The sequence below is a fragment of the Lagopus muta genome, chromosome 18, assembly GCF_023343835.1.
Source record: "Lagopus muta isolate bLagMut1 chromosome 18, bLagMut1 primary, whole genome shotgun sequence".
Lineage (NCBI taxonomy): Eukaryota > Metazoa > Chordata > Aves > Galliformes > Phasianidae > Lagopus > Lagopus muta.
The window spans coordinates 8668964-8690984 of NC_064450.1; the positions used below are offsets into that span (position 1 = coordinate 8668964).

Genomic DNA, 22021 nt, shown 5'->3' on the forward strand with positions numbered 1-22021 from the left:
TCTTCATGCTGGGGAGTTCAGAGGTAAACAAATGTTTATGAAAGCCAACTTTATCTATTAGTCTCACACAGTGCCATGCATTGCTCATATCAGACCTCACAGACGCAATGAAATCCTGACTTCATTCATTATTTAGGTCTTCCTCCTCCCTTTTCCACAGGATTAAAAGCAACTCACAAATCTTTCTTTGGAAACGTCTCTACAGGTTCATTTTAACAATACAGGAGCACCAAAGTATCTGACCAACAGTTCTTAATGGTTCCTCAACATGCCCTGGTTCCCACCTTTCCCTTGCCTCCTGTGAGCACTCCTTGGGGCACTGCAGCCATGTGGTCCATCTCAAGACAGAAGGCACTTGCCCCAGTTACCCCAACAAATCTTCCTCAATGAGGTTAACCTTCAAGGACACGGTAATGAAAAACTGATGGGAGCAACAAAGTGCAATAAGCCTTTGAACTTGCACGTGCCAGCAAGAAATATGGAACAGTTACTGTTAAAGGAAGCTTCTTGTGGGGGCTAGGCAAAAACACTTGAGGTTCTGTCTCTTGCTCTGCAGCTGGGAAATGATGGGAGCACATTGTGTCTGTATCAATTTAAAAGTTCCTCCAATTTTAAATAAGGTTAGGATTTCTATACAGTGTTATGAATGTATTTCTACAATGGGCAAGAAAGTTTACCTAAATATAGCACTATTTTACCAAAATAGCTGGATAAAGCTGTACAATACATGGGTTAGCTGTCCTCTGACAACCAGGAACAAAACAAACTCCTTTGCAAAGACAAATTGCTTGTTATCACAGCCCTATTGACAAAGGCTGGGAAAAGCTCCAAGGAATCAGCCTTTTCAATATACCTTTTTATAACCTTACTGTATCTATTAATGCCTTTCCTTTCCAAACACTTCCCAGCCCTGCTGGTCAGAGAGCAGGCTGCCAGGTTTGTGCTGTCAGCCCCAAACACTCCTTATTTGCATCAACCCTGTATCAACGCTGCCATGGCTACATTATTACTCCACTTTAATCTTGCCAGCAGCTTATCATAACGCCTTGTACCAAAACAAGCCTGAGTTCCAGGGCACACACTCACCCAAAGGAGCTGCAGTATCTCACAGCCCGTTCCCCAGCTGACACCACAGTCAATATCAGCCCATACAAAACAGTGAGCCAAACAGCAAAGCTCCCGATGAATAAAGCCTCTCAAGGGCCTGATTAGCCTTCCTTGGATTTCTGTAAACTTAGGGAATGTAATAGTTGAAAAAAGGGGGAAAAACTGTCATCTGTTTGGCCAGATGCTGGAAGCACACCCAGCTGGGCTCTGCAGCGCACGGAGCAGCAGTGCCCGCTCCTGCTGCCCTGCGCTCCAAACCTCAGCAGCTCATCTTGGCATGGCACTCCCTGACAGAAGCTGCATTTCTCTGCATCTCTGTTCCAGACATGGCCTCTGTGTCCCTGATTAGAAGAAGGTCAAGTAGCCCGTATCTCCTTTTAATTTTTAATGGCAATTTCATGCTGTTATTTCAGCGGCTGGAGGCAGTGCAGCGCAAATCCCTCCGGAGCAGTTTGTGGATACTCTCTTGCAGTCTGGCCTACTTTACTTCCCTGTTCAGTTACAAATTGCTTATCACAGCCCAGATGTGTGGCATTACTGGAAATGCACACCTTTACCCCATCTAATAAATTCCCCACCGTACCATGTAAAAAAATGCATTTTGATCCTCCTCCAGTTTCTAAAATTAGAATATAATCAAGATCTAATTTTTAGCTCTGTGAGCACAGCTGAGTGCTACAGTGCAAGTCTAATCAGCTCAGTTCACACCATTTTGGCCCTGGGCAGCACCAGCAGTGCAGAGCCAGCAGTGGGCATGGAGCTGGGGAGGCCAAAGCCCACCGCTCTGAGGGGATCTGGGGCTTTTCAAGAGCTGGGTGTCAAATGTGAGGACAAGGAACCTGGAAAGGCATCCCAAAGCTTTCGCAGCTAGAATAGCATCAAGAAATTTCCTTAACTTCATTGGTAATTTTGGTGGCAATTCTTGAAGCTACTGAAATGGAGTATTTGAACTGTAAAGCACTGCAGGCAGCACAGCAGTAATTGTGTGATGGAAATATCGTCCATAAGATTTCACCCTGGGAGGATTTTTAAATATGTTTTTTTTTTCAAATATAAATGGGAGAATTCCTGGCAGTATATGAAGCACTTTTGTTTTGAAGAAATGAGAGAGGCTTCCTCCAACAAAACGCACTGCTGTCAGTCTGATCAGAGAGGCTAAAAAGCAGAAAAGAAGCAGGGAAATTCTCTCTGTTTGCTCATGCAAGGAGGGATTCCACTGGCTTTGTTTAGTTAGAACATTTCTTTGTGGTTGGCTTTCTCTCTGCTCTTTCATAACCACCTGGAACCTTGGCTTTATCAGACAGCTTTTACGTATCTGCACGCTTTTCTCCTAACTACAGACAAATCATAAAACAAATCCAAACCTACTTTAGACCATCATTCTTAGTCCACAGAAGACCTTACATTTCTATTGCACCGCCTTCCTGCTCAAATATATGCAAAGAACGCTGTGTAGTCCTGTATCTTCCATAAACGCAGCACAAATCTTCCCAACAGAAAAAAAAAAAGATACGAGGTGGAACGGGAAGCAAATAAAGAGCGAGTAAGCTTCAAGTTCATGAACTGAAGGGCAAAGATACCCTCATCCGTCACACGAGTGCCAAGAACCCCCAAATGCTATGTACACCACCTCTCATTTGGCTACTTTTATTACAGACATGTTGACATTCCCCAGAAGGCTGTATTTCAGAATCAGGACAGCTTCACCACTCTGACTGAGCAGCTGTATTTCTTCACAGGAGAGCAGTGCATAGCGTGTGCTGTCACAGTATTTCTCTTGCTTCTATCAATAATGGTTTATTCAATACAGGTAATTAATGTGGATGGATTCTCAGCATAGCAAATAAGAGGACAAAAGGACTAAACCGAATCCATGCTTACCTGAAGGATTAAATCAATAGGATGCAACTTTCCTGATAGAAAGAGAGCAACTTTCAGCTCTCAGCTGTTATCCAGTCTCTACCCAAACAGCCCAGCTTAGTTTATCCATGGAGAAGCATGGCTGGGAGGAACATTTTGCCATGGCAACTGACAATTCCAGAAAAAAAACACCCCCAAATATGTGCTCAGCCAGAAAATGGGCAGAGGAAAAGCTTGAAGATAATACTTTGGAAAGAAAGAACAGATGAGATGGAAAATGTCTCTTAAACATAGGTTCTGTCAGAGAGAAATGTGACAGGCTTTCAAATAGTAAAGCTTTTGAATACAAAACCCTACCTGGGCTAAGAACAGAACTAACTACACAAAATACAGTTGTGGATAACACGAGGTGCAGATGTGCAAGGTAACAACCCTGCTGGGGCCAGGAACAACGTTGTGATGTTTTGCTCCCTTGCTGATTCGAGCTCCCCAGCCCAGGTCCTTCAGGCCTCAGACTGTGGACTGAATCTGGAGGAGCATGGAAAGAACGGATTGGAAAGCATTCCTCCAAGCCTGGGAGCACCCAGATTTCAAAATATTTTCTTGTCCCAGCTCAGGATGAGAAGGTCAAACCTTAAGGTTGTTTTTTAATACAGCAACCAAGCAGAAACAAGTCCAGGGAAAAGTAATTTCTCCTCTAAAAACGTCAGTGTGTGATGTTCCACCAAATCACAGAATTCAAACTGCTTTTGAAACAGAAAACATCCTCAAACAATCTCCTTTAAGGCTGCTTTTGGAGGAGTCAGCATTTATTTTGTTGGAGGACATCTCCCTTACCCCGAGTGCAAATCTGCTCCTCCTCTGAACAGCAGCTCACCAGGACAGCCTTTGCAGTCAGTCTGAGCAGCCAGAGAGACACATTTCTATGCAGGTGTTTTGTACCAAGAACACTTTGTATGTATGCACAAGCATATAAAATATAATTCTGAACATCGCCAGGTGAAAGCAGGCAATTTCCATGTAAATTAGTCTCAAATAGAAGCACGCTGTGCTTTTCATTGCTCTTGGTAATTGTTCACTGGGGGTTTCTTGGCAGATGTAGTTAATATTGCTTTCTGATGCTCTAGAGAAAATAGAGGAAAAAAGAGCTGCTGAGTGTTGCCCTTAGAGGTTATAACAAAACTCTAATCTCTGACAACACACCATTACCTATGTACAGTCCTACCTCAGCCAACCTAGAAACATGGGGATTTTTGCCTGTAACCGCATGGCTGTGCTTTATGAAGATTTCAAACAGAGCTGAGCTTAGAAACCTCTTCCAGTAGGAAATTCAGGCAACAAACGCCTCAGAAAGAATGCCATGGTGTGGGCCTAGATTTACCAGGGACTGAGAAGCAGAGGCTGGGATCAGTCCCTGGGCTGGGCCCCCTCATCGTCCCTGAAGATGCTGACTGCACTCTTGTCCCATGGGATGCAATAAAAAGCTGAGGAGAAGGAGAATCTGGCAGATTTAGGAGCATCAAACATAAGCCAGATTTCTATATCAACACATCCAAGGGAGATGCGAGACAGAGCAGTACTTCCCCAGCTGAACTATTGGAATATATCGACATCCTAAGTTTTGATTACTGCAGGAACGAAGATCCAGCCTCCAGCTTCTGGAGGAGAGACATTTGGATGGGTTGTCCCTAATCACAGCATGGGTCTCACAGTGACAGCAGGACAGGAGAGCCCAGCAGCGCCTTGGTAAGGGGAGCAAATGACAAACATGCTCTGTGCTGATGGCTGCACAGCACGAACAGCTCAAGAACCCCCAGCACAGGGAGGCAGCCGCTGAGCATCTGCAATGCCAGAAGCACAAGGGGAGCCAAGAATGACTGAGAGCGTGTGGGTGGTGGAGAGAACTGGAGGCTGATAAGAAACAGAAAAAAATAAAGCTTCAATTTGCTGTATTTAACACTGCTCCTCCTTACCACGTAGGTCGTGTTTTTCAATTTGCTATCAGTTAGAAGACATTTCCAACTTCACAACTTCGCTTCTGTGCTCCTGCTAAGATGGGAGATCTGATATCCTTCACTCAAACTGCCTCAGCTTCCAGAAGGAAGCACAGTGAGGTCAGTACATCCAGCACACACGGACCTTTGTGATCCACATGGAAAGACATTTTCTTGGGAGCTCAGCCCTGCCAAGTCTGCACCAAAGACAAAACAAACCTTATCAACAGTTAAGCTGTGGAGGATGTGTGGTGCTTTCTTTGGGAAAGATCTGGTTTAACTTGAGGCATCAAGCTAGTACAATTCCTTGACTGTTATTTCCATGGTGGATAACACCCAAACCGGGCAGAACAGACTTCTGACTTTTCTGAAGCCAGTGGGGGACTCCTAATTGCTACTGAAAATATTTTCAAAGAAGTGGATCAGTTAGTAGTCCCAAATCCATCCCAGAGGCAAACACGATTTATTTGTCATGTTTCAACAATTCTTCTGCTGTTCATACAGTGTAATTAATCACTTGGCAGGCAGCGAACACATGCAGGACACAGAAGGCAGCTCATTCTCTGACGTGCAGCAATCATTCTGCACCTTGTTAAGAGGCAGAGTCACTCTTATTGACAGATGTGAGCAGCAAAAAAAAAAAAAAAAAGGAAAATCAGCAACTGAATACAGGACCAGTGACTAGGAAACAAATGGTCTTGTTTAAAACAGGGACCCTGGGATCGTTGCATCTTACAAAGGCTCTTCCACTGGTTTGCACGTACGGCATTTGGGCACAGATTTCAGACGAAGGAATTCCTCATCTATAAGAACACCTACCCTGCTCTTCACAAGCGGCTGGTGAGGTATGCTGCTGCCTGGTCTCACTGGGAGAAGGCTCTCAAATCTTTCATTCAACCTGCTCTTGTTACCAAATCAGGGGATGGCCACTCCAATCTGAACAGCCAAAACGTGCCATGTGAAGTGCTGAAAAATCCAACTCCTTTTGCCGATTCCCTTTTCCTCTGACTTAGGAGCTGAGACAGAAGAGCACTTGAAGCCAGGCAACTCTTTCCCTGAGCCTGCAACACAAACCTTGGCCAGAGAGATGCGGATGTAGCCAGCCCAGTTCCCTGCTCCCAGCTGGCCAGGCGCCCAGCAGGGCCCAGAGCCAGCTGTTCAGAAATGCGAGACACAGGCACTTTGCTTTGTTTGAGCTGCCTGAATCTGGGTCTGGGTTTTCACTCAGATACTTCAGCGGTGGACTTTCTGTTGGTTCTCATCTCCAAAGGCTGTCCAGGGCTCTGAGGAGCTTGCAGAAACTTGCTATGGAGCAAATCCTGCACAGACTTTTGGCTTTGGCTACAGCAGCAAACAGTGGGAAGAATTCGGGGTGGATAGACTGGCTTCTGCCACACGCTGGGCATTTTTCTATTTTCCCTCTAAGGGCTGTAAGAGACAGGAATTACACTGACAGCACGTTGCTGATGCAGTACCTCAAACAGACCACAATACAGACCCAAAATACCAAATCAACAGACTCCATTCACCCACAGAAATGTGGGAGTATTCACAGGTCCTGGAGCCGAGAGGCTCTACAGCTGCTAACTTGTGTAGCTTGTTGCAGAAGAAACCTGCTTCCCTAGTGTTTATAACCACTTCCTTAACACCCTAGAGGACTTTCAGTAGCAGTAGTAACATGAGCTTCTCCCGCATAGTGCCAGAACCCCGTGGTGTAAGCACAAGGTTGGCAGCGGCACAAACAGGCGCTAACTCAGATCACCTCATCTCCTGACACTGCAGCCCAAGGAAAAGCTCAGCAGAAGCTCCCAGTCCCTCCTAACCCACCTCTCCCAGCACAGCTGCATCTCACAAACTCTTTTTCTACCTCTGTGAAAGAGTCACCAAGGATGTATGGCAGAGCAGGGACTCAAACATTTTGTTTCAAATCTGACAGGAGTTTCCTATTCTCTGCATGCACTCACATACTGTGTGCAGTCTGACTCAGGGCTGAGTCAGAGAGACACTTCCCTTTAATATGAGAATCCTGTAACACCCAATTGCTGCTCTTTGCTATTTATGCATCACACCCCAACAGACCTGAGCTCAGTGGATGAGTTCTGTGCTGGCCTGAAATACCATCCTGACACAGCCTCTCATTATAGGCCATTAAAAACCTTCCATGGAATGGCCTTTGCAGTTTAAATTGCATACACAGTATATTTTTTTCCTTCTGTTTTGGGCAGAGGTTTTAGATATTAAAAGCTCATCAGTTTTTGTTCTTGTTTACACTAAAGAAAAAGATAGATAAAAACAGACCATTTAAAAAATGTCAAATGAAATGTCCCAGTGGTATGTGAGGATTCTGCATATCAATTTAAATTAAATTGCATTCAGTTGGTTTCAATTAAAGGCTTGAGGTTTGTCAGTTTCATCTTCCCCCATTTGACTTGAAATACACAAACAGGCTGATGAGTTCAGCACCTTACTGTGGCTCCTGCCTCTACCTCATCCCACTTCTTGGCATTACCTTCACGTCCTCAGGTTTCTGCTTCACTGTGGACTTCAGAAAGCTACAGCACAGGCAATAAGCCCATGGAGAGAAAGTCAAAGTGACAGCAGAGGAGAGGAGAAATAATGTAAATGAGGATTACGTCTCCTCTTCCTTTTCTCACTCCTAAATCACATCATGAATGCAGAGAGACAGCATACCAACAAACCAGCTCAGTATCTGCCTTTGTCTAAGCACAGCCTTTCAAGTGCAATAAAAGAGATGCATTCCCTTTAAAGTACCTACTTGTGCCACCACAGCAGATGGTCCTTCTGCTGCCTCCTTCTCCTGGCTGCACCTGAGAATTAGACAGACGTGCAAAGGGTGTACTGGGATGAACGTCAGATTAACAGGCAAATGCAGTTTGTGCCACTGGGAGCTGCCCATAAGCTCGACTACAGGAATTCACACTCAGTAAGGCCTGGGAAACACAGAGTGAGCTCATGTTCTCAGCAAGTTCTTCATTGGGAGCTCAGCACAAAATTCAGAGATAACCTCAAATCCACCCAGGCCTCAGAAAACTTCCTCTATGGAAAAGTTCATCTTCCTTCCCCATAGGGAGGGCTCCTTAACGCAGCCTGTTCTCTGCCTTCTCCCAGCCCTTAACTGACATCTAGTGAACAGTTTCTGAATTGCACCTGAAATACCTGGAAACTGCAGGTAACCGAGATGCTCTTCCTGGAAGGCAGAGCTGTGCAGAGGAGCTGTGAGATAAGCGTGGAGCAATACATCGTGCATCATTTCCTGTCCTCTTACCACCACTTCTCAGAGGCCACACAAACACTGAATCGACCCAAAGTGGGCAGACAGCTAGCTGTTCCTCTCCCAGAGGCACAAATCTAGGATGCAAAAGGGAATGCCAACAGCTGCTCTCAGCATTAGCAGCAAACACAGCTCCCACCTCTTCTGGCTGCTGGGAAGCTTTGCAGCCACGTCTCTTAGCTCATCTTCGAGCACCTTCTCTGCAGTGTGTCCTTGGTTAATAGCAACTCCCAGAGGAATAGAGACCCAACAGCCATGCCACCTGCCTTCTAACGAGCCAGCAACATCTGCACAGCAATAGGAAAACATCTAGTGTTTGCAGAGAGACTGCTTTGCATTTTTATAGTCTCTATCATCTCTTGCAAAACAGGGAGTTTGGTTTATGGTATCTATTGAGGTTACCAAGCAACAGCATTGCGGGTATCTATGTCACCAGTTACAAAACAATACGGTTTCAGAAACAAGCAGACACAGTGTTGTCAGCCCTCTACCACCCAGGTTCTAAAGCCAGCCTGTCATCTTCATCGAGTGAAAAGAGACAGCGAGCTCAGGCAACTTCTGTCCATGAAAAATGTTTGTGGCCAAATTCTGCCCTTTTGTTTGCAGTCACAGAGGTGTCCTTCAGTCCTGTGACAGACATCTTCTGCACTGAGGTGAGGCAATTTCTCTACCTTCTGCCCAAAAAATGGAAACTGTTTTGTGTGTTGCTATGAAGCAGTGCAGATAACATGGCCCAAGGACAAGGTCCATGGCGTTTACACCTCCCACCACATGCTCCAGCAATTAAGTGCTGAACCCAGCTATTCACAAAGGAGTACCAGGAAAATGGGAAATCAGGATCTTGGTAGAAATGAGGATTTCTCCTATGCATGCTGTGGGAAGGCATGCACAGCTATGGCACTGCACACAGTCCAACTGTTAACACCAAGGCACCAGCACGACACATTTGGATTTCAGGCTTGTTGTTTGGCCTCAGTTCCCAATCTCTTCCACACTGATTCACTAAAATTTTCAGCACACAAAATATGTGTGTAATGGGAGGATCTCTTCTCCACAGCTTAGTCAACGTGAAACTCTTTTTTGTAGTCTGATTTTCCAGCCAGATGTGTCAGAGCTGCAATGGTGATTGGTGCTTCCTCTGCTGAGCTTCTCGGCTCAGTAGCTGGGCAGCTCTTGACCTGTAGACTTTTGCTTCCTAGATTCACGACTATTAACAGGTCTTCCCTACTGATTTAAGCTGTATTTCACACAGGGTAACTGTCAGCTGGCCTCAGAGAATTCAGGATTTGATTAGCATTGCTGTTACAAGCCTCACTATTTGCTTGGCTGTGAAGGGAGTCATCCTGTACAAGCTCGCTGGCACCACACAAGTGAAAAACACTGATTGTATCTAATTAAATTAGTCAAACTTCACAGGTGAACAAGTCTTCAGAGCCCTTCTGCAGATCATAAACAACAACATTTGTAACAACCCAGCACACAGCACTCCTGAGACTTCCTCAGCGCAATGAGACAAAGTTAATGCTCCTCTTACCTGGTAATAGTAATCATCATACTGCAGCTCATAGTGCTGAGGCCCAGAGTTTTCAGGGGACAGAACATCATTCAGTAACTCTTCACAGCCTGGAAAATAGGAACAAAAGCAAATGATCAGGCTGAGTTTGTCTTCCTAGAGATTACATGCACAATGAAGGAAGAAGCAGAGTCACAGCTAATCTTTATGCGTGAAATTTGAAAGTTAACTCTGGAATATATATATAAATAGCTGAAAGAAAGCTCTGCCTCCAGCATGAGGCACTAAATTGGTACCATCACACTGATGCTGACTCACCACCAATGCTCTGAGCTACAAGGAAACGGAAAGCTGGACATCATTTGGCTCAGTGACTTGTTCTGCAGCATCAAGACCACCCCTGACCAGCACCAAGCTCAGGATTCACAGACCTGGTGCTAACTGGTGTCCATCTGATGTTGTTTCTGATTCTCTCCTGTCCAAGGGGTGGACTGGGCAACATGTCACAATTTCCCCTTCAAAAAGGGCTCTGCCACAGGGCACACACTGTTTGGCAAGCAAACATTTATGCACTGCCATTGAAGACTTTCAACTTTTGTGTTTGCTTTTGGTAACCACATGAGCAGCTGGAAAAATCAATGCCTGCATTTCCCTCTGTCCTTCTCTCATCTGAAAACCTGAGACAAATATAGAAACACTGAAATCACCAGATGTCTCATTCCACATTAATTACCACTGACTGCACTTGGCATGCGGAGCTGCAGAAGGCAGCACTGTCAGGCCAGGTTAGTTTACAATAACCAGTTTACAGCCTTGGGCCTAAACTGTGTGAAACCTCAGCATGCAAGAAGCCGCAGTTATTCAGCACAATACCTTTGGCTGTGACCTTCTGAAAAGAGACAAGATATGAAACATTTTGCCTTGAGAAGACGTCTTTCTACTTGACTTGCCTTGTCTGTCTCTAAACATTTCTGACTCACGTACGAGCTATTTGTTTCCCCTGGTTTCAGTATTTTGTATGTCAGCATGTGCTTGACAGAGGTTACTTTCTGGTCCTCTTCCAGAAGAGGATTTTCTTTTGTGCATTTTGACATTAATATCAAAAGCTTATTACTCATCAAATTGCTTTGTGCCAGCACTCACTGTGACAATCTTTACAGATACAAACAGCTTGCTCTGCTAAACGGCCTCTGCGTGATATGGGGCATGTACCCATCAAATTACCTCCACAAAAGGACAGAAGGAAAGAAAATAAATGCCAAAAGTTGCATAGCAGTGGATGCACACTGCTGCAATGAGGATGTGGTTACACAATTCTAAACATTCCCAGTTATACCTTCAGCCATAAATTTAAGCCTTATATTCCTAATGAAATTGTACTAGCAGTGCTTCCAGCTGAAGACCTCTAATTGGTCAGTCTTTATTTCAGCCTGCCAGATAAGCAACGTCTCACCTCCCTCAGCCTTCTCCTGTGACCAGCGTGGGGCAGCTCTCCCCACTTCCTCATGACAGCCACCTGGCACAGGCTTTGTGTCCTGTCCAGGACCACAGAAGCCAATCAAGCTTTTGATCCATTTCCAGAATATCACCAGGCATTTAATCCAATTTGGCATAGCTCAGTTTGGCAAATGGAGACAAATCTTGCTTGCACTGAAGTCACAGACAGAATTTCTATCGACATTGACAGGCTCAGGATGTAGGTTCATCTGAGACAATCTCTGTAAAGGTGACTTTTTGTTAAGAAGATGTTTGAGGGCACAGCAACTCATGTTCCCCTATGAGAGAGGTTGGCTTAGCATGGTTGGCATGCTGGCATCACAGCCTGGGTCTCCTTATTGTGCTGGGAAGATCTGCATGTTATTACAACTGGTAAAAAGGAGAAAAGAAAAATGCTGAGAGGTCCTTTTCCTTTGGGATTATTAAAATAATAATTAAAACATCACTGCGCTCTTGCAGTCATCTGGACCTGATTCAGCAACCATCAGATCAATGGAAAGATGCCCATTGGCACCAAGAAGCTTAGGATTGTGCCACTGTTTTTATTCCTGTTTAGAACTGTATTTAAAGAATTAATTCTCTGTTGCTCTTTCCCCCTGCCAAGACACAAACTGGAATCCTTAACCCTGGAAGGCCCAACCCTTAGCACCAGGAAGGTGGGTTTTGGCACACTGTCAGTCAGTACATCAGTGTTCTTGCTAAGTGTTTTTCAGCAACAGTGCTAAAACATCTCACCTTTTGCTTCCCTTATCTGAATGATAATTTTGCAAGTACTCCAAGGGGCATAACATAAAGAGGGGACTGTATTAACCTGCAGTCTCAAATACAGTGTATGTGTCTTCTTATTACCTTAGCATATTTTGGCTTGCAGCCTGGGATACAGCGGTGAGCTAAATTCAAATGTCACAGACAGAAAGGAAATTAAAAAGTAAAAATCAAGGTTTAGTCTGGCAAATCTCAGTGTGGAAACATGAAGGCATTGGACAGCAGTGCTCAGGGACTGCTCTGGCCTGGCACACAGGGTGCTTCCTGCTGCTACCGTCTCTCTTGAGGAAAAACATTTTGGCTCTGCTTGCAGAACTGCCACGATGGATATTTCAAGCCATGCAGCACTGTGCACTTAAGGCTACAATCTGTCTATGAATAACCCATTGCAAATAAAGGAAGGAATACTTTCTGGCTACTTTAAGGATCTCCTGCACGGAAATGCTCTATTATTGCTGTAATTTCATTTTCCACGAAACAATAAAACTGAAAGCCACTTATATGGCTGTTTGGAGCTATTTTATTTGAATGCCTACTTACATCACAAGATTTTAACATGCTTAATATTCTGTCTGTCTTGCTGTGGCTAGGAAAATTTCCTCGTGTACATTTCTGGGCTGCACTTGGCAAACAGATCTAGCTCCACTGCAGTCAGTGAGGCAGTAGAAGAGGCACAGTGCAAACCCAAGAACAGCTTCAAGTCCTTCCATATTTATCAGCACAGCTCTGCAAAGGGCTGCCCTCTGTGGAGAACACCCTGTGGAAGGGCTGCACATCACATTAAGGGTGACACTGACCCAAAACAACCTCACCTCTGGAGGTGAACACCAATACCAGGTCACAGAAGGACGGAGGTGGGGCTGCTGAATTTCCTTCTCTGGTGCGAGGTGAGCCAGCACTGACCATACCACCACGTTCTCAGCTCTCACCCAACAGAACACCGAGTTCCTCTCTATTCTAGTTCTGTCTAAATTACTGGAGTATAACACAAATAAAACAAAACAACCCCAACCATTTAACAGTGTTAAAAACACAGAAGTAAGCACAGCTCCATTGGCCACTGATGGATGAGGGAGAAACACGTGACGTGGGAATTATTTGCGGAGGCAAAGTGAAGTAAAATGACATGACTTGTCTCTGGTGAGGGGAATTCTGCTGCAGAACAAGAATTGTATGTCATACCATAACCACTACATCATTTATCCTTTCTTCTTGTGAAAACACAGATATCCCTTGAAAATACCCAGCTAAGATTAGCAAACTCTCAAACACAGTGCTGCCTGTCCCAGAGAAAGGACAAGATCATCTTTAGCCCTAAGCAAAGATTATGCAAACGTTTTCCAAGTCACTGAAGGGGAAGAACCTTTAACATTTTCAGTTTGCTCAGGATGCCAGACATGATTTTCCTTCCCACATCATCTTACAAATTTGCCTTCAGTTTCATTTGAAAAGGAAAAAAAAGTTTTTCACACTCTAACGTTCAATTTGCAAACAGACATTCTGGCCACAAATAAGTGCAATTGCAGCAAACTGATTTCCTGCAAAAGCTAGGAGGAGAATTAACCCGTCCTGTGTCAGGCAATTTTCACAGGCAATTAAGCCGTTTTAATACCATAGGAAATAAAATCTGATTACCTAATTGAATGAAGTTGGTTTCAGGCGTTTTTCCTAAGACTGATAGCTTCTCACTTCACCTGCCCTGTATCCTTAGTGGTGTCTGAGACTCATTTGTGTTTCAGATTGAGCCTTAGAAAACTGCCATACTTTTAAGAACAAACCCCATCATTAAAGAGTGTTCATTAAAGAGTGATGGCATTAATCACAATAGCAGAGCTCAGCTCTTCATCATACCCATGACAGCTCTCCCCAAAGCCAGCCCATGTACCAGTGCAGGTGGCCCAGCCTCTCCCCTTATGAAAGCCATTGTCCAGCACAGCTGTCACTGCTGCTTTCGTGGTTAAAATAAGCTATTAAGTTGGAATAGATTTGCCTTTTTCTTCTGATTCTGCATTAATTTGTATTCACGTGGTACCATCTCATCTCTGAGCTGCAACACCAGGGTCAGCAGGGGGAGCTCGCCCTTCATTTGTCACAGTGCTGGGTTTTTTTTAAGTATCAAAGCGGAGGGACTACTGGAAAGACAACAGAAATCTTAAAATAGAAAGCACAGATCAAACCAAATTAGATCCTGCTAGACAGACCAAGAGCCTGGTACTGCAAACACGTCTGGCTGCAGAACCTAGCAGCCTTTCGAGCACATTAGAGATAATAGTTCCACTCAAACCTTCAAGCATTACAAGTGCCGAAAATATTTACTGAACGGTGCAATAAATTCAGCACAGCGAAAACAGCCATTGCTGAGCAAACTGTAATGGATCCCATGCTGACCCTGCTGAAATCAATGGGAACTCAGGCTGAGGATGATGTTCTGGCTGCTCTCAACATCCCTGCACAGTGCCACTTCAGACACTGTTCTGGCTTTGACACAGCTGCTAGGTGAGAGGGTACAGGTGTTATTTGATGGCAATTGCTCTCCAGACTAATGCAATTATTAGAAATAAAGTCATGCAGTGAGCAGATAGCAAAGGCAGTAGTAAAACTGTCATACTCTGGTACTCAAGTGAAACTGCTTCAAAGCTTCAAATTTGATGGCAAGCCTGTCCCTGGCTCTGGCAGAGCCTAATTGCATGGGGAAAATAGCCTAGACAGTAGGGGCTCCATTCAAATGCTGAGGCAAAGTGCTTTAACCCACGAAGGACAAGCAAAAAGAAGCAAAGCTTTCCATAAACAGAACATGCTGCTACCTGAGTAGTGCTCCAACCAGAGACACAGCAGGAGCGAGCTCCTCCAGCACACCTCTGCCCCCTACTCTGACACCTCCACTTGGAACTGATCTCTCCATCACTTCTGGAGATGCCTGCTGTTAGTGGGACTCCTCAGCACATCCTTCCCCATGGTTCCTGCTGTTTAGCAGCTGAAGATTGTTTCTTCCACCTGAGAGTCCCAGCAGCTGCTGTGGAGGTACATGACTCACACACCATGAGGTTTATCTAGCTCAGGAGCACTAAGAGAAGGCAAGGCCAGATGTCCACTTGTAAAGCACCACAACACCTGGCATTTTTACCATGCAAGACAGAACAGTGCCCTGTTTACACAGAAGAGCAGCCAAGGTGCAGTTTTGGGACACAGGGCTTGAGGTTTCTCCTTGCAGTGAGTTGCTACCACTCAGTTACAGAGCAGACACTGAACAATCTGATGTTTGGATACTTTTTTCAGGCTCCAACATTTAGCTTTCAGCCAAGATCAATACCTGGATCTGAAAGGGATTTGAATTTATTCTAGGCGCTTCAAGCCTGATATTTTAAACACCAATTCAAGACAAACTGGACTACCAAAAAAACCTCTATTTTGCAAAAAGGTTCTTCAGTGTACCATTAAGGCAAGTACGTGTGAGATAACTTAATCTGAAGTCTCATAAATGAGAAATATGGCAAGGCATTAGGATAGTAAAGTTTGATTTTAGACATTTGGCTTCATGAGCTAAGAATAACACAGCTTCATACTCCGTCACTGAAAAAAACACTGATTTATAGTAGCATCTAATTTTGTTCTATTAATCTGATTACCCCAAGCAATTGCAATAGGCTGGAAAGAGTCATAGTCATACTCTGCTGCTGCCAAGACTAATTGCTTTTGTTCAATAACAAGTCTGCTGCTATCGTTGGGATGTGGCTGCACTGAAAAGCAAGAGGTGGAAGCTTCCCATCCTGAAAGGCAGGAATACCTTTTTTTCAAACTTCAACATAACCACTTTGTTACTAAGGGAAAAAAGCATAACTTGTAACTAAAGACCAATACCACTTGCTCATACTGTGAAAATAGAGCCAGATCTTCCTAAGAGATGCTATGAAAGCACACGTAACAATGTCTTATCAGAAATAGATGCAACTGCTCCTGCAAATACATGCACTTGGCACTGACACTGAGTGCTGACAAAGCTAACGGTGTGCTAAGACAGCTCCACGTGATGCTGCAGAATTGGAAGATTTCTCTGTGTCTGTTCACACACTAACAGCCATCAAGCATATCATAAGATGCTCCACATGAGAACTTTAAGGTACTGATAAACTGTGAGTACGGTATATTCCAGGGTATTTGATTCAGCCATATTTTTGCAGGGCTAGACCTGAGGACATGTGTGACCCATTCCCACAGGGTGAGCAGGGGTGGAGGTCTGCTAACTCACAATATGCCCACGCTGTCCAGTAAAGGAAATGCAGATGCCCGTTCCTTCACTGAGGCTAATGCCCACTGGCTCCTATTTACTGAGAACAAGGGCACTTCTATTACAGAACAGATGTGCTCAAATGCAGCAGGGGGGAGGAGTGAACCAGGAGCACATCTTTTGACTGTGAATTACAGAGGGTTAACAGGTGCACAGAGCTTGTGTATTCTTTAACCTAGAACCCTGCTTGCTTTTAGAAAAGGAGAATGTCTAGTGCAGGCTATAGAGTTTATACATCAATGCGTTAACTTTCCTTTAGGGCTTTTCAGTGCCTCCTGCCAAACACATCAATATCACCCTGGGAGGTGCCTCCATGCACACGGACTATGAGCAACTTCTCACTAACTTCACTTAATTACACGCTATCCTCTGTTACCATAAACATTAATTAACGTGGCTATGGTGCTGCATTCCTGCATCATTATGGTTCATAAGAGTTTCACTGTAGCAGACTTTCCAGAGGACTCCCCCCCAACCAGGCTGCAGTTGCTGTGACATTCCCTTTGCCCCTGAAGCAAAGCCTGGGAGCTGTGATGGCATTCTGCATTCACTAAGGCCATACCAGGTGTCTGGAAAAGGACAGGCTGAGTTATTTTGCTATGGGAGGCTAGAAGACTTAAAACAACTGAAGTCTCTCTGCCGTTCGCCCCACTGTCCTTTGGCAATGCTATAAATGCACAGCAGTGCCTGTGCCTTCTGAACAAAGGAGATGGTTTGATCTAAGTGGTCTCTGCCTTCCAGGCTCCTTAACATGTCCAGCCTGTAATTAACTCTTAATTCCAATACAAGCACCTAGGTAGTCTGAAAACATGAAGCAGCTGTACCTTGCAGATAAGAAAAGCACCGCAGTCTTAAATTTTCTAGTAGAGAAATTAATGCTCAAGGGTTTCCTAACTTCCCTAAGTAAATCAACAGCAGAACCAGAATCTGAGAGCATCAGATTTGGGTGCTGCCTGCCAACCATAAGGCTACTCCTTCTGCTATTTTTTCCTGCTATGTCCACATCACATCTGCTTTGAAAAATTAACAGTAAACCAACATACAAGCATCTGTGCATGCAGGAACTCTAACATTGCTCACCAGTGATGCATGAATTGCTCAAGAAGCAAAAATATACTGGCTCTGTTCCCAGAGTTGCCCTACTGTCACTACAAATGATCACAGTCAAGAGAAGCAGCAGCCAGTCCAGCCATGCTGCTTTCTGCTGCATAAACATCAGCCAGTCTCAGATAAGGGATAATTGCACTGCTGCACCAAGCAGCACCAGCTACACGAGTGACGTGGCCAGGAACACTCAGCTCTCACTGAAGGGGTCACCCAGCAATCCTCACAAACACAGAGCTCAGAAACACACTCAGCTCTGGGTTTTTATTTTCTAATTCCTAAAAGACCGAAAAAAGAAAGCCAAGATGGACCCAGGGGATTATAACTGTTTGTGCCTGTGTGAAGCAGGAAAGCATCCTGCTGCTCCCTAGCTGACGTACTGGCTTTGATCATTACATTTCCTGCAACCAGAGAAACATTGGTAGCACTGAAGTGGGTTATTTTTAAGAAGCATGCACATACCTTTGATAGCAAAAACTCCATGGCAGAAGTCCTTAAAATTGATTCTTCCCAAATCATTTGGGTCCAAGTACTTTGCCAGTTTTTCCACCTGAAAGAAAAGATTATAAAAATGCACATTGATATTGGTGAACCACCTTTTGTCCCACTGGTCTGTAACTTCCACAGAACAACTGCAGTGTCTGCTTGAATCCTTCAAACCACTCTGCAAGCAGAAATCAGGTCTTGCAATTGGATAATCCGTGTCAAGAATGCTCTGACCAAAGTTTCTACTCGTGGGACACATCAGTACTCCTCCACATGGACCTGGAGTGTATAACAGGGGGCAGACGTGTGACCTCACCTGTCATCTGTAATGAACAGTGCTAATAGGTCTGCTCCCCCTGGGGCCCTCATTGCTTATATAGTTAACAAGTTAAAACCTTTCTGAGCTCCATTCCATCTTCATCAAAAGTTACAGGGGAAGGAGAAAGGATATGCACAGCCCATTCATTCCCTGAAGAATCCAGACAAAAACAGTCAACGCTCTTTGGCCACTTGGAATCAAACAAAAACTCCCTTGCCACAGCAAAAAGCACAAGTCTGAACAGGAAAATACATGAACATTAAAAAAAAAAAGTTGTGATGTGTTCAGTACAGCCAAGCAATGCAGTTACTGCTTATCATCTCAGCTTTACAGCTTAGCAGTTCAGATCATTACTCACTGTAAAATGAGATTACGTTGAATTCAAACACAGCCACCAAATTGGCATTTGCCCCATAGAAGGTCTGGCAGATTTTTCCTGGGGATGCTGAAGAAGAGGGAGAAAAGCAGTCTGACAGGAGGGGCTGTTGTGTTGTGATGTTTGGAATACAGGAAGCGAGGCTTTCCACAGAAACACAAAGCTGAAGAGGGAAAACCAGGAGAGAGGCAGAGCAGCCCAGAGAGGTGGGTCTGTGCTGGGACACCCAGCTGGCTGCTCTCCCATCACGAATCTGCTGATGGCACTGTACAAGCCCCTCTTATCCCTGTGCCTTCACATCTCACACCAACAGCCTCTCACTGCCCAATCAGCAGCACTGCTGAGATCTTGGTTGGACTCTGACCGCACAGAGCGCAGCCCAGATGAGAGGAGCAGGTGAGAACAACAGGTACTGTGGGGTGCAGCGCCATCCTGGTAACTCCAGCATGAGCTCAGAGATGTCAGCCTGCACAACAGCAAAAGCCCAGCTGGAAAGATATGCAACAAACGAACCCAGGTGACCTAATTTCTCAATGTTCTGTGTTGCTGTTTTATAAACATGCTAGCAGAAACCTAGCAGTTTCTTAAAGCCCTGCAGATAAAGCAGCAATGTGTGCACATAATGCCTCTTCCTTCCTTCAGATTCCCTCTGTGATTTTAAGTTCTCTATATGCTAATAAATGCTTCAATTAGCCAAAAGCCTCACTTAAGATATGCAAATCTACAGCTAACAAAGGTTTTGGGACAGTGAGATGCAATTCCTCAGAACACAACAGCTTCTGCTCCATGCAGGATGTTTCCTGTCCCTTGAGTCCCAGCAGCACTGCAGAAGATCTCCCCAGCTCTGCTGCCTGGTGCTCTTCATCCACCCCACACCGCTGCTGGATGCTGTGCATGGAACAGAACAGTGATGCTGTCACACAGATAACAGGCAATGAAAAACTGTGCAGGCACGGTCACTATCAGAAACCAATGTCACAAAAATATCAGCAATCGGACAATTGCTTTGCATTGATAACATACACCCCGTAGTACCGTTGTAGAATTCAAATAGAGCAATAGGAGACAATCCCAGTGGCTTTCCTTGCTCAGGATGAAGGCTGGGTACCACCACTGACACAGCAGTAAATTAACAGTACAGAGGATGGCAGGTGTGGAAGATAAAAGAGTACATTCCCTCCAAGTCTTTGCTTGAGACATTTTATTCTAGGCAGGAGGGCTGAACCACAAGATATCCCAGATGAGCAACTTTGATCTCCATTCAGACACAGACTTTAGACATCATCCTCTCAACCCATAAATTCTGTCATGATGTTTTATTCTGGATCATCAAAAAGATTCACATTTTACATTCAAAGAGCCATGAGACCTTCCTTCCCACCGATCTCCTGGCTAATTCAGACTGTCTGCTTTCATTTTGGAGGCATCCAGACAAAGCCCAGACTCGTGCCCTGTGAGGCCTGGCTCCGCTCTGGATGGGGCAAGAGGGATTTTCCCACTGATATCTCATTTTGTATACACATGAAATACAGCTCAATATACAATACAGGCAGACAAAACATCAAGCAGAATCCATGTATAACAAAGACCAGGCACAGTTCCCTGCAGATACAGACATTCGGGCTGCAGGTCCTGTAGCCACAAACACACCTGTCCTAATGAACACCTTGCTCATCCCTCGAGACACAACATACATGTAGGGCTCCTGCAGTTCCCATCAGCAGCAAAGCTTCCAGAAGGTGGACACTTCACCAGAAACCACAGTGTGGGTTTAATGCATGCAAGACCAGCTGGAAATCCTTCCTGAATCCAATTAAACAGATACAGGCTCACTACTGGAAAGCAGGGTCACCGTTATCCTGCTCACCTTCACAAACAGCATAAACGTTACAGAAAGATGAAGCAGCAGCAGAAATTCCTTTCTTCAGACTATTTTTGGATGCACTGAAAGCGGCATAATCACACCAGCCATTGAGGCTGGCAGCAGCAAGATTTTAGAGCTGAAAAATCTTCCTGAGCACCACACACAGATGTGGCAGTTGGTATAACAGCCCCATCCCAGGGACAATGATGAAGACCTCGGAGTGGCCACCAGCTGAGCATCAATCTCCTCACAGACACAGCAGCAGAAGATGATCAGACACCTGTCCTCTGGGCTACAGACCAGCCCATAACTCTCCCTGACAAATGGCAAGCTCCCATTGTTGCTATGCAAGTAAATAGCATTTCAGATGCTTGCAGGGTTGCTCTGGAGAATCCTATTTCCTGTAGGTCTCTTGCTAAGAGGCAACAAACTGTTTGTTACGTTTTAATACAGATTCCTGCAGGCAGCTGGGAAGCCTCTGCACAATTTAATATTGTGCCACAGCACAGCAGTGTCACTGGGTGTTCCCAGCAAGCCTGGTATGCTAAGTGCATTTTCGAAAGTTGATCCAGTGATTTTAGTCCACCAGTTTCTCAGTCACATAGAATTACGTTTTCTAATCAAATGAAAGGAGATACTATATGCCTAGATGTGTTTGTTATGGAGGAACAGAGAATATATTCATTTTTAGGTCTGAGCACTGTCTTAGCAGTAAATGAAATTATCACCTAAGCAAAGTGCTTCAGTCTCCAGTTTCCCCCAAATCCAATTTGGCAGGTTCTCAATTAGATTCTGTAATGCAAATAACTGACATCAGTTCAGGAGAGATGAAGAACTTACAGAACAGCCCACAGGATCAATGCCAGTACTGCTTGCATCATCAGCCGGCACTAACCAACACAGCGCCCAGCAGAGGCCGAGGGATACGAGGATTTTCATCAGCTAGGATTATATTTAGGTAGGTAGCTGCATACAGTTAGAGCACTAATGCACACACGTGCACAGTACATAAAGCCCTGTGTAGCTGTGCAGCTTTGAGACCCTAGTGCACTCGATCAAGCACGTTTAACAGCTGTTTTCTGAGATTCTTTGCTGCAGGGACCATCTTATCTGCAACACCTAAGAGGACCATCAGACAGGGCTTTTTGTTGGGGTCAGAACAAAAGCAAAATCCACTACATGGTTTAAGCAGCGCTTTCCAGTTAGTTCCAGACTGAAGGCATTAAAATTCAGCAGTTTCAAGCTATGGCCAAATAAGCAACACCATCACAGCTACCTCTAAATCTTCTCTGCTGTCCATATTGTGCCAACCTTCCTTCTGTTCCACTTTGTGGAAAAATAATGTTCTAGCCTTCTCAGAAGGGGTTGGCTCCCAGCAATTAATCAGAAGAAGTTATAGCACTTATTTATTGCCCTGAGAAGGTTAAGGGCTTGTCAGTCCAACAGCTGGGCTGCACAACATTAAAACCTTCTTTGCAGTCAACAGCCCCATGGGCTTACAGATACAGCACTCTGATAGCAAACAGAAGCAGCAGTGTTTCAGCCCTGTAGCGAATGGC

General features: G+C 44.8%; 1 protein-coding gene across 2 annotated transcripts in view; it reads right to left on the reverse strand.

Moving 5' to 3' along the window:
• The window catches only part of RAB11FIP4 (RAB11 family interacting protein 4), an 88409-nt gene that overhangs the window by 44367 nt on the left and 22021 nt on the right, over positions 1 to 22021 (reverse strand). For both annotated transcript variants that reach the window (XM_048964916.1, XM_048964917.1), the window contains exons 2-3: positions 17880 to 17967; positions 9788 to 9876 (exon numbers count right to left, since the gene is read on the reverse strand). In XM_048964916.1, coding sequence (XP_048820873.1) covers positions 9788 to 9876; positions 17880 to 17967 — 177 coding nt within the window. The remainder of the gene's footprint in view (positions 1 to 9787; positions 9877 to 17879; positions 17968 to 22021) is intronic.